Source organism: Rhinopithecus bieti, unplaced genomic scaffold (assembly GCF_001698545.2).
Source record: "Rhinopithecus bieti isolate Rb0 unplaced genomic scaffold, ASM169854v2 scaffold_65, whole genome shotgun sequence".
NCBI lineage: Eukaryota > Metazoa > Chordata > Mammalia > Primates > Cercopithecidae > Rhinopithecus > Rhinopithecus bieti.
Genome location: NW_016803344.1, coordinates 6,110,161 through 6,122,676, shown reverse-complemented (window position 1 = coordinate 6,122,676; position 12,516 = coordinate 6,110,161). Strand labels below are relative to the sequence as shown.

At 41.3% G+C, this 12,516-nt stretch overlaps 1 protein-coding gene and 1 long non-coding RNA gene across 8 annotated transcripts in view; one reads left to right on the top strand and one right to left on the bottom strand.

The window, feature by feature from the left end:
* The window catches only part of NCOA6 (nuclear receptor coactivator 6), a 73,299-nt gene that overhangs the window by 12,523 nt on the left and 48,260 nt on the right, over positions 1-12,516 (top strand). For all 6 annotated transcript variants that reach the window (XM_017878766.1, XM_017878762.1, XM_017878753.1 and 3 more), the window contains exon 3: positions 5,346-5,468. In XM_017878766.1, coding sequence (XP_017734255.1) covers positions 5,346-5,468 — 123 coding nt within the window. The remainder of the gene's footprint in view (positions 1-5,345; positions 5,469-12,516) is intronic.
* LOC108533850 (uncharacterized) overlaps positions 1-12,516 on the bottom strand; it is a 72,680-nt gene that overhangs the window by 39,603 nt on the left and 20,561 nt on the right. For both annotated transcript variants that reach the window (XR_001886832.1, XR_001886833.1), the window contains exon 2: positions 5,572-5,737. This is a non-coding gene — a long non-coding RNA (uncharacterized LOC108533850). The remainder of the gene's footprint in view (positions 1-5,571; positions 5,738-12,516) is intronic.

Sequence of the window (12,516 nt, the reverse complement as noted above, 5' to 3'; positions counted from 1 at the left end):
GCCATTCTCCTGCCTCAGCCTTCCAGGTAGCTGGGACTACAGGCGCCCGCCACCTCGCCCGGCTAGTTTTTTGTATTTTTTTTATTTTTTATTTTTTTATTTTTTGAGACGGAGTCTTGCTCTGTTGCCCGGGCTAGAGTGCAGTGGCCAGATCTCAGCTCACTGCAAGCTCCACCTCCCGGGTTTACACCATTCTCCTGCCTCAGCCTCCCGAGTAGCTGGGACTACAGGCGCCCGCCACCTCGCCCGGCTAGTTTTTTTTGTATTTTTAGTAGAGATGGGGTTTCACCGTGTTAGCCAGGATGGTCTCGATCTCCTGACCTCGTGATCCACCCGTCTCGGCCTCCCAAAGTGCTGGGATTACAGGTTTGAGCCACCGCGCCCGGCCAGTTTTTTGATTTTTTAGTAGAGACGGGGTTTCACCATGTTAACCAGGATGGTCTCGATCTCCTGACCTCGTGATCCGCCCGTCTCGGCCTCCCAAAGTGCTGGGATTACAGGCTTGAGCCACCGCGCCCGGCAACACTTTATTTAAATAAACATGCAGTGGGCTGCATTTGGCCCACAGGACGTAGTTTGTGGACCACTAATTGGCAAGTTTGGGAGCCAGTAGTGTTCTCTTTGACATGAATTGACATATATGCAGTTGGCAAATAGGGGAATAATAGCAGTATAATGTGGAAATTCTGTTTATTAAGATGTGATTTTTTTTCTTAGGTAAGAGGAGCTGGAATAGTAGAAACAATTATAATTATCAACAAGAAAAAGCTTTTCACTCAGCTGTTGCATGTGTGGGAGTCTTTTCAGCTCTATTAAAATTAAGGATGAGAGTGTGCATTCGTTTGCCTTCCTGATGTGCGTCCCCCAGCCTTGCGTGGCTCTCAGCTTATGACAGGTTGCATTTCTTCCTGTGTCCACCTTAATGGCAGCCCCACTGGCTTAGAGCTCCATTACATCTGCGTTATCTCAGCACCTTTAACCAGGCATTTCCACTGCATTTTTTCTGGTATTTTGCCTCCACCAGTTACTGCTTTTATTAGAGCTCTGGTTACAAAGTCTCATAGGTTTTCAGTTTGCCCTAACCCTCTTATTGTCAGTATGAGATTTGATAAACGTGAGGTTTTCCAGAAATTAATTTGTCATATAGAAAAATGCCTATAATCCTTTGTGAGGTTATAATAAGATGACTGTTTATATTTAAAAAATAGCTAATGAGCACCTGCCATGTACCAGGCACTATTTTATGTATAAAGGATATATTATAGATGGTCATATAATTTATCATTAAATTAGGACACTTTTCTTTCTTTTTTTTTGAGACAAAGTCTCACTGTGTTGCCTGGGTTGGAGTGCAGTGGTACAAACACAACTCACTGTAGCCTCAGCCTCCTGGGCTCAAGTGATCCTCCCATCTCAGCCTCCTGAGTAGCTAGGACCACAGGTGCATGCCACCATGGACCTGATTAATTTTTCATAGAGATGGGATCTCACCATGTCGCTTGTCTTGAACTCCTGGTCTGAAGCAATCCTCCCACCTTGGCCTCCCAAAGTGCTGGGATTAACAAACGTGATCACCATGCCCAGCCTAAATTAGGACACTTCTGAAAGTGAAAGAGAATGCTATTAATTATGCTGGAACAACAGATGTAAAGGAATAAGGACAGACTTGTGATTACCCCTGTATAGTGATGGGGGAGGCAAGCAAGAAAATGAGTGAGTGAATGATTACGTGGAATGTGCTCTGCAGAAATAACAAGATGTTCTGATAAAAGTTACCTAACCTTGGATAAGATGGTTGGTAGAGGCCTTTTTGGGCATGTGACACTTAAGATTACGTGAAAATTGAGAAGCTAGCTATGCGAAGAGTGCAAAGAACTGTTCTAGGCAGAGGAAACCACATGAGCAAAGGCCTTGGGGTAAGAAGCAGCCTTGTGTGCCTAAGAAACTAAAAAGAAACACTGGGGCTGAATCCTTGTTATTGAAGGAGAAAAATAGCATGAGATGAGGTTAAGGAGGTAGACAGGGCTGAATATGGGCAGTCCAGTATTGGTAGCCACAGACTGACTGACTGTTGCTTTTGAGCACTGAAAATGTGGCTAGTTAAAACTGACATGCACTGTAAGTATAAAATACATATTACATTTTGAAGATTTGGTATCCCCCAAAAGAATGTAAAGTATCTCAATAATTCTTATGTTGGCCAGGCTCAGTGGCTCACACCTATAATCCCAGCACTTTGGAAGGCTGAGGCCAGGAGGATTGCTTGAGCTTAGGAGTTTAAGACCAGCCTGGGCAATATAGTGACACCCACCCTGTCTCTACAAAAAATTTAAAACTGAAAAAAATTAGCCAGGCATGTTGGCATACTCCTATAGTCCCAGCTACTTGGGAAGCTGATGTGGGAGGATCGCTTAAGCCCAGTAGGTCAGTGCTGCAGTGAGATGTTATCTCATCACTGCACTCCAGCCTGGGCAACAGAGTGAGACCCTGTCTCAAAAAATAACAATAATTTTTGCATTAGTTACATGTTGAAATAACAATACATTGGATGTATTAAGTCAAATAAATGATAATTAATTTAATCTGTTTCTTACTGTGGCTTCTAGAAAATTTTAAATTGTATCTGTGGCTCATATTATATTTGTGTTGAACAGCACTTGGCTAGGTAGATAATTTGAGCCCTTGTGTAGACTGTTAAGAAGTTTGGCCTGGCCGGGCACAGTGGCTCATGCCTGTAATCCCAGCACTTTGTGAGGCTGAGATGGGCAGATTGCCTGAGGTCAGGAGTTCGAGACCAGTCTGGCCAACATAGTGAAACCCTGTCTCTACTAAAAGTACAAAAGTTAGCCGGGCATGATGGCAAGTACCTGTAATCCCAGCTACTTGAGAAGCTGAGGCAGGAGAATCACTTGAACCCGGAGGCGGAAGTTGCAGTGAGCTGAGATTGTGCCATTGCACTCCAGCCCAGGCAACAGGGTGAGACTCTGACTCAAAAAAAAAAAGTTTGGTCTTTATTTCTAAAATAGTGAGAAGCAATGGACCTGTTTTAAGCAGAGGAATGATACAAACTGATGTCCTTTTCCAGAACAATTTTCTTTCTACTTAGAATGTCTTAACAAATTTTGTATATTAATAGTTCCCTTCCTTTGGTGGAAACCCTCATGACCTGTATTCTCTTTCTCTTTTACGCCTGATTTCTAGAGGCAAGGCAGAGCATCTGGTAACTCCCAGTGATTGCTTCCTTTTTGGTAGGATGTTTGTTCCCTGTGACCAGTGAACCTCCCTGGTTAAAATAGACATAGAAAGCTGACCTAGGCCAATGCATAGTGGCTCACGTCTATAATCCCAGCACTTCGGGCAGATCACAAGGTCAGGAGATTGAGACCATCCTGGTAAACATGGTAAAACCCCGTCTCTACTAAAAATACAAAAATTAGCTGGGTGTGTTGGCATGTGCCTGTAATCCCAGCTACTCGGGAGGCTGAGGCAGGAGAATCTTTTGACCTCGGAAGGTGGAGACTGCAGTGAGCCAAGATCACACCACTGCACTCCAGCCTGGCGACAGAGTGAGACTCCATCTCAGAAAAAAAAAAAAAAAAGAAAAGGAAAGCTGACCTAGATCAGTGACAGGACAGAGGAAACTGCCGTATCTCATTAACTTTTTACTTTGCCATCTGACCCTATGAATCTGAACCCTAGTATAGAAGGACTCGGGTGAGTGCAACCTTTAGCTCAGCAGCCACAGACTAGCTATATTTTAACTCTCCACAAGGTGGTGCTCTCTCATAATAACAGTAGTCAAAATTTTGGATTAAGTGCAAGAAACATTCTGTAGCTTGTTTCAGAGACCTTTTTATCATTGGACCAAGTAAGATTTAAGTTTCCTCTAAGTTTAGAGTCTACTTAATTGGAACACTTCTAGTAACATTACCTGTGAGGGTACCGTGAAGCTCAAGTAAGATAAAATTAAAAATCCTATACAGGCCAGGCATGGTGGCTCATGCCTGTAATCCCAGCACTTTGGGAGGCCGAGGTGGGTGGATCACATGAGGGCAGGAGTTCAAGACCAGCCTGGCCAATGTGGTGAAACTCTGTCTCTACTAAAAGTGCAAAAATTAGCTGGGCATGGTGGTGGGTGCCTGTAATTCCAGCTACTCGGGAGGCTGAGGTAGGAGAATCCCTTGAACCCAGGAGACGAAGGTTGCGGTGAGCTGAGATCACGCCACTGCGTTCTAGCCTGAGCGACACAGTAAAATCCCTTCTCAAAAAAAAAAAAAAAAAAGAAAAGGCCAGGTGCGGTGGCTTATGCCTGTAATCCCAGCCCTTTGGGAGGCCGAGGCGGGTGGACCACAAGGTAGGAGATCGAGACCATTCTGGCTAACACAGTGAAACCCCATCTCTACTAAAAATACAAAAAAATTAGCCGGGTGTGGTGGTGGGTGCCTGTAGTCCCAGCTACTCAGGAGGCTGAGGCAGGAGAATGGTGTGAACCCGGGAGGCAGAGCTTGCAGTGAGCCAAGATTGCACCACTACACTCCAGCCTGGGCGACAGGAGTGAGACTCGGTCTCAAAAAAAAAAAAGGAAAATCCTATACATAGCCGGACATACTGGTATGTGCCTGTGGTCCCAGCAACTCAGGAGGCTGAGGGAGGAGGACCCTTTAGGCCCAGGAATTTAAGGCGGTGGTGAGCTATATGACTGTGTCACTGCACACCAGCCTGGGTGACAAAGTGAGACCCCGTCTCAATAAACAAAAACCTATACAAATACTGGTCCTATCATTTGGTGTCTCAGAAAGTAGATTTGTAGCAACCTATCTCCTTTTCATTGCATTATTTTTTTCCTACTGGAAATATGTTTATGTTGCAGTTACTGAATGGAAGTGGCATTTTGTTCACAAGTGTTAGTGTCCCCGCACCACTCTATGTTCTTTATTCATTAAACCTACTTATATTTAATATCTACCTTCTGATCATAAATTATCAAAAGAAAGTCTAGGATTTTGAGTTTTTGAGAACATTTTCTTCCATTATACACACACACCCCACACACACACAATTGGTAAGATGGTTGAAAATAAATATTCAGAGTTCCAGGATCTCTGTTGATACTAAGCATCATTCATGGTCACCCTGCTTCCTTATAACAAGAATTGGTTATATCTCCTTGTGCTTAATGAAACCTACTCAGATGAGTTGAAGAAAGACCCATCATTGTTCTGGTGGTAAACTAACCATAATTCTTCAAAAGCACGGATAACTACAGCACTTATATAGCTGTCTATAAACAAAATTTGCATTTTATTCTAATAATTTCCTTTTTATCACTTGACTGTCATTTTCAGGGGAAGGTGCTATCAACCTGGCTTTGGCTCAGAACCGAAGCCAAGATGTGAGAATGAATGGACCCATTGGAGCCGGAAATTCAGTTAGGATGGAGGTGGGATTTCCCATGGCAGGTGGTCCAGGTAAGACCTCCAACTCAACTGTATGACATTTTACTAGTTTCCTTTTTGGCTTATTTGATCATTTGAGCCCTGAAAGATAGGTGGGGGTTCATGGCATACTTACATCTCTATTTGTTGAATCAGGAAAGCTAGACATGAGTCATTCCTGGAGGCTAGGGGTCACAGCATGAAGCATCTTTGCAGTCATTTGGTCTCATGCTTAAAGGTTGATGAACACTGAGCCATGCAGCAAACATGTATTGACTTCTTGTTGTGTGACGGGACCTGTGCTGTTGGAAATAGAAATGAATGAGACATTTTCTACTCTCATTATGTTAATAGTACAATGGAGAATATAGCTTTCCAACTCCCACTTTCTCTGAGGCTGAGAATATCTGTAAATTGAATTCTTGTGTGCTTATGTGGAATCTGAAGATGTAAGTGGAAGAATATGAGTTTTTTATGTGTTTAGAATTTGAGAGTTATAAATTGCTTCCTTTTCTAGTAATCCTGAAATTTCTTCTTCAAAGATTGAACTCAATATTCTGTGAATATCAGAATATTAGAATTGAGTTGACTGTCATTTAAAGCTGAGGAAGCTGTGGAACTCACATAAAGGAAGTGATTTGCCCAGGGTCACGGAGCATTAAACTAGTATCGCAGATCTTCTAACGCCCAGTTTAGTGCTTTTTTCACTGCACTAGTGGCTTTCAAATTTTTTCAGCTGCAGGACCCTTTATTCAAATAAAACAGAAAAGCACAGCTGCTGTGGTTGAACCTGAGTAAGAACCTGCTTACCCAGTCATCCCCTTCCCACTCTACCACAGTAGCTCTTAGAGAAATGCAGCAGTATAGAGGAGCTCAATTTATAAGATGCTATTCTTGGCCGGGCATGGTGGTTCACGCCTGTAGTCCCAGCACTTTGGGAGGCCGAGGTGGGTGGATCACCTGAGGTCAGGAGTTCAAGACCAGCCTGGCCAAGATGGTGAAACCCCATATCTACTAAAAATACAAAAATTAGCTAGGTGTGGTGGCAGGTGCCTATAATCCCAGCTACTCGGGAAGCTGAGGCAGGAGAATCACTTGAACCTAGGAGACAGAGATTGCAGTGAGCCGAGATTGCACCACTGCACTCCAACCTGGGAAACAGAGCGAGACTCTGTCTCAAAACAAAAAAGCATGCTATTTTGAACTGTAACTAATGAATTGATCATAGAATTGAACTAGGTTTTTATTCTGGTACTACCATTTACTGATTACCTCAAGCTAGTTACTATACTTCCCCAAGCAATACCTTCTTCACAATAAAATGAAATTATAATACCTACCGTCTTTTGAGCTCATACTTGAAGGTAGAAGGGCCCTGAGCAGTGCAGCAAACATTTCCTAAGTTCTTGTTAGGACTTAGGAAAATATATATGTCAGGACCTGTGCTGTTGGGCTGTTGTGGAATACCATATAATAGATGTAAAATATCCAGCCTGGTGTTGTGTACATAGATGTAGTTCCCCACAGAAGTCTGAGCATTTGGTGTTAAGGTAGCTTTATGAGAAATTATAGATGACACTGTTGCCACTACTGGAAAGACATGGGCCAGAAGCAGAGTGGGAAAAGCCTAGCCAAGTTACATATAGTTAATGAAAGAATGAATAAACCTATAGTTACCGTATAGTTACATATAGTTAGTGAAAGAATGAATAAATCAGGAAATCTGGGTTCTAGTCTCAACTCTTTTCCAAAGGACTAAATATTTACTGACTCTGGTTGCCTATAAACATCTTTAATTATGTTCTAGAAACAATGCTAGAGATCCCTTCTAGGCTTAAAATGTTAAGACTCCACTTAATTGTTATTAGTACCCTAATTACAAGCTCTCTTAGGCTAGTATCTGGCAAATAGCAAGCATGTTTACTAAGTATCCCTAAGAAGTGCATGTAAATTATAGTGATTTTTTTTTTTTTTTTTTTTGAGACAGGGTCAAGTGTTCCTCCTGTCTCAGCCCTGCAATAGCTGGGACTACACCCGGCTTATTTTTGTTTTGTTTTGTTTTTTTGTAGAGACAGGGTTCTGCCATGTTGACCAGGCTGGTTTAACTCCTGGGCTCAAGTGATCTGCCCCCTCAGCCTCCCAAAGTGCTGGGATTACAGGCATGAACTGAGCCACCATACCCAGCCAATTATAGTACTATAGTGGATTATCAGCCTAGGAAACTGAGAAGCTTTAGATTGAAATCAGGTTAGATTGGTATTTAATGAAGGACTCAGATTGAGATAATGTATATGGTATAAAGTTTCAGGAATAATCAATTAGTAATGACCTGTAGTAACAGTAACATTTTAACCCCCAAGATATCTTTCTTTACTGCCAAGCATATTTTAGGATTGCTTTTCTCTGTTGTCTATTGAGACTTGAAGGATGCAAACTAAGTTTAATATTAGGTTAAACAGCTAAATTTTTCTGGGGAAAGAGACCTTAAATCTCTTCTAAAACTATAATAAATAACTTTAGAATTATGTATCTACAGCAGTTGGTTTTTCAATCATTCTTAGTACTACTTCTCTTAGCGTGGGGAACAGAAAGTTTACTAATAAGAGTCTTTTTCAATTAAAACTAAATCCATAGCCTGTTTTTTTTTATAGCCTTATAAAATTCCAAGATTCGTTGGATACCATAGTAGTCATTTAATTCAAGTTTCTCAACTTCAACACTGTTGGTGTTTGGGGCCAATAATTTTTTGCTGTGGCAGACTGTCCTGTGTGTTGTGGGATGTTTAGTAGCATCCCTGGCTTCTACCCACCAGATGCCAGTAGCACCACTACTTCCCTGCAGTTGTGCCACCTAAAAATGTCTCCAGACATTACCAAATGTTCCTTGGGGGACAAAATTTCCCCTAGATGAGAACCTTGGATCTTGTGCAGATTCCCATCTAGTACTGGAATGCATGTTATAGTGTCACTATTGAACATGTAGTCAGCATATACTTGAAATTTTCTGGGATTAGGAAGCTTATTATGGACCAAGAAAACCTTTTTTTCTTTTTTTTTTTTTTGAGATGGACTCTCGCTCTGTTGCCTAGGCTAGAGTGCAGTGACACGATCTTGGCTCACTGCAAGCTCCACCTCCTGGGTTCACACCATTCTCCTGCCTCAGCCTCCCAAGTAGCTGGGACTACAGGCGACTGCCACCACGCCCGGCTAATTTTTTTTTGTATTTTTAGTAAAGATGAGGTTTTACTGTGTTAGCCAGGGTGGTGTGGATCTCCTGACCTCATAATCCACCTGCCTTGGCCTCCCAAAGTGCCAGGATTACAGGCGTGAGCCACCACGCCGGCCAAAAACCTGTTTCTTATCTCACGAGAGCTTTCTCTTTTTTTTTTTCTTGAGAAGGCGTCTCACTCTGTCACCCAGGCTGGAGTACAGTGGCATGATCTCAGCTCACTGTAGCCTCCACCTTCTGAATTCAAGTGATCCTCTCACCTCAGCCTCAAGAGTGACTAGGATTACAGCCGGGTGCCACCACACCCGGCTAATTGGCTAATTTTTATATTTTTAATAGAGTTGGGGTTTCACCATGTTGGCCAGACTGGTCTTGAACTCCTGCTCTCAGGTGATCCACCTGCCTGGACCTCACAAAGTGCTGGAATTACAGGCGTGAGCCACCACACCAAGCCCTCGTGAGAGCTTTCTTAATTGTCTAACTACCATCTTTAAAAAACCAGGTGCAATTCCTCAGAAACAAATCCAGTTTCAACAGATAAACATTAGCCTAACTGCCCTCTCCAACTACAAAACACCTTAAAATATAACTTTTTTTTTTTTTTTTTTCCGAGACAAAGTCTCGCTCTGTCACCAAAGCTGGAGTGCAGTTGCGCGATCTCGGCTTACTGCAAGCTCTGCCTCCCAGGTTCAAGCAATTTTCTGCCTCACCCTCCCTAGCAGCTGGGATTACAGGTGCCCACCACCATGTCTGGCTAATTTTGTATTTTTAGTAGTTTCACTGTCTTGGCCGGCTGGTCTCGAACTCTGACCTCAAGTGATCCACCCCCTCAGCATCCAAAGTGCTAGGATTACAGGCATGAGCCAACCGCGCCTGGCCTATAACATTTATATATTATGTAAGCCGGGCGGCCAGGTGCCGGTGACTCACGCTTGTAATCCCAGCACTTTGGAGAGGCGAGGCGGGCAGACATGAGGCAGATGATCAAACCACCGGCCTTAACGTGGAACTGTACTAAAAAACAAAAAAATTAGGCCGGCTGTGGTGGCAGGTGCCCCTGTTTTTTTTTTTTTTTTTTTTTTTTTTTTTTTTTCTATTCCCAGCTGTTGGGAGACTGAGACTGAGGCAGGAGAGTGGCGTGAACCCTGGAGGCGGAGCTTACAGTGAGCCAAGATCACGCTACTGCACTCCAGCCTGGGTGACAGAGCAAGACTCCGTGTCAAAAAAAAAAAAAAAAAAAAAAAATTGTAGCTGGGCTTGGAAGCAGAGGGGTGGGGAAAGAAAGTCGAGGAACTCCCTAGGACAAAAAAAAAAAAAGTCAAAGATGAATATTTAAACAGCAGTAAACAAATGAGATTCTGCAGGGTGTAAAGCATTTGGGTTTTAATTGCCGGGAAGGGATAAAAGATAAAGCCTTGGGTCAACATGAAGAAGCAAGTTAGAATTCAAAATTCCTCATGAAGCCAGAATTTTCAGTGAAAGATAGATTAGGAAAATGTTACCCTCTGGCATAGGGAAATTAATGGGAAATTAATAGGAAATTTGTCTGTGTTTGCTGGGGCTGTAGACATGAGGTGGGAAAATGGGTGTTGTGGAATTGTCTTCTCTACCCTCTTGCATTTTGGACATTTAATATGTTAGTGAATACCCATTAACAGGCTAAGTCATTAACATTAGTTGGGTCTAGACTGGTGATAACTGTTGAAGCTGTGGAGGGGCATATTCTCAACCCAAGTCATTGCAGACTTCTAGTTAAAACCTGATATAAATGAGCTTATATTCTGAATTTATACAATTTAGGATTAGACTCGCTCCCTCCAGAATTTTAGGTAATAGGAATATCAGAGTATTAACAATTACGAGAATCATAAGATAACAAGACACTATTAAAACATAAGGAGAGATGGGGGGAACAGAACTTACAGAAATTTAAAAATAAAGTGAATAACTTATTCAGCAAATTAGAAATAGCTGGATTGAAAGGTGAATTTGAATAAGTCACTCAGGATGCAGCAGAGAAAAAGAGATGGAAATATGAAAGAGGTCAAGAGACAAGAAGGATAAAATGAGAAGGTTTAACATGTTTGAAAAGAGTTCCTGAAGAAGATAAAGAAATTGAGGAGGGATGACAGTCAGAGAATGGCTAAAATTTTTCCAGAATGGATGAAAGACGTAAGTCCTCAGATTCAGAAGCCCAGTAATCCTGAGCACTACAAAATAAAAATAAATCTATATCTAGACACAATATTGTAAAACTTCAGAACATTGAAAAACAGAATGCTAAAAGCAACCCAAAAGAAAAGACCTATTATTTGCAAAGGAAAGACTATCAGCTTTCCTTGATTTCTCAACAGCAGCATTGGAGGCCAGGAAACATTGGAATAATTTTTTCAAAGTGCTGAGAAAATAATTGACCGCCTAGAATTTTAAACATAGCTATACTATCAAGAGTAGTATGAAATAAAGAGCTTTTCAAAGAGACTAAGAGAATTTACCATTAACAGACCCTTGCTAATTGAACTGCTCAAGGATGTACTTCAGGAAGAAGAAAATTGAACCTAAGATGGAAGAAATAAGATCTAAGAAGGAATGGTGAGCTAAATAATTGATAAGCATGGGGTAAATCTAAATAAGCCTTGACTTATTTAGTAATAATGATGATCATATATTGTCTTTAAACTTTAAGTCAGATATGTCTGTTGACATTTTAAAGATACCAGTAAAATAATGTGAATGGAATATATAACTTCTAAACTAGTAGTAGAGGATTAAAGAGGAAGACCATGATGAAAAAAATTAATCCAGTAAAATTCAGGAAAAATAGGAAGACAGCACAGAAAAAAAGGGTAAATGGAAATCATAAAATGACAAAATAAATAAAATTGTACTAGTAATTAACAATAAAGGTAAATGGATTATGAGCACCGATAAAAAGGAAATGATTAATCAGAGTAGTATTCTCAGGTTTACCTGTGTTGTTACAGGAAACATAAAATATAAGGACTCAGAAGGTTCAAAGTTAGAAAGATAGATTAACAAGGTGACTATTAACCAAGAAAAGTATAATAATATTTTTATCAGATAAAACAGACATTAAAATAAAAAGCATCACTGAAGGTAAATAGGGCCACTATATAATGTAAAAGGAAAAATTCACCAGGAAGTTGCTAAACTCTTATGTACTTAACAACCTAGCCTCAAGACATTTAAGAATTGCATGTAAATAGCATATCTTAGGGGAGATTTAACACACCTCTGTGAGTAATTGATGGCCAAGTTTGTAAACAATTAGTAAGGATAAAGGAAAGCTTGAATAACAATATACCTTTTATATAATGGACATATATAGAAACCATGCAGTCAGCCGGGCATGGTAGCTCATGCCTATAATCCCAGCACTTTGGGAGGTCGAGGCAGGCAGATCACGAGGTCAGGAGTTCAAGACCAGCGTGGCCAAGATAGTGAAACCCCGTCTCTACTAAAAAATACCAAAATTAGCCAGGCATGGTGGCGTGTGCCTATAGTCCCAACTACTTGGGAGGCTGAGGCAGGAGAATCGCTTGAACTTGGGAGATGGAGGTTGTGGTGAGCCAAAATTGCACCACTGCTCTCCAGCCTGGGCAACAGAATGAGACTCCATCTCGAAGAAAAAACAAAAAAAATATAAAAGTGCAGTCATAATTCAAGAATTCTTAATGTTCCCAAGCATAAATGGAAAATTTATATAGACTGACCAGGGATTATTCCAAGAGCAAGTTTCAGTAAATACCACTTATTAATATCACACAGATCCTGTTCTCTAACCGCAGTGCTGTTAGGTCAAGTCAGTGGCAAAAAAAAAAGCACAACCAAA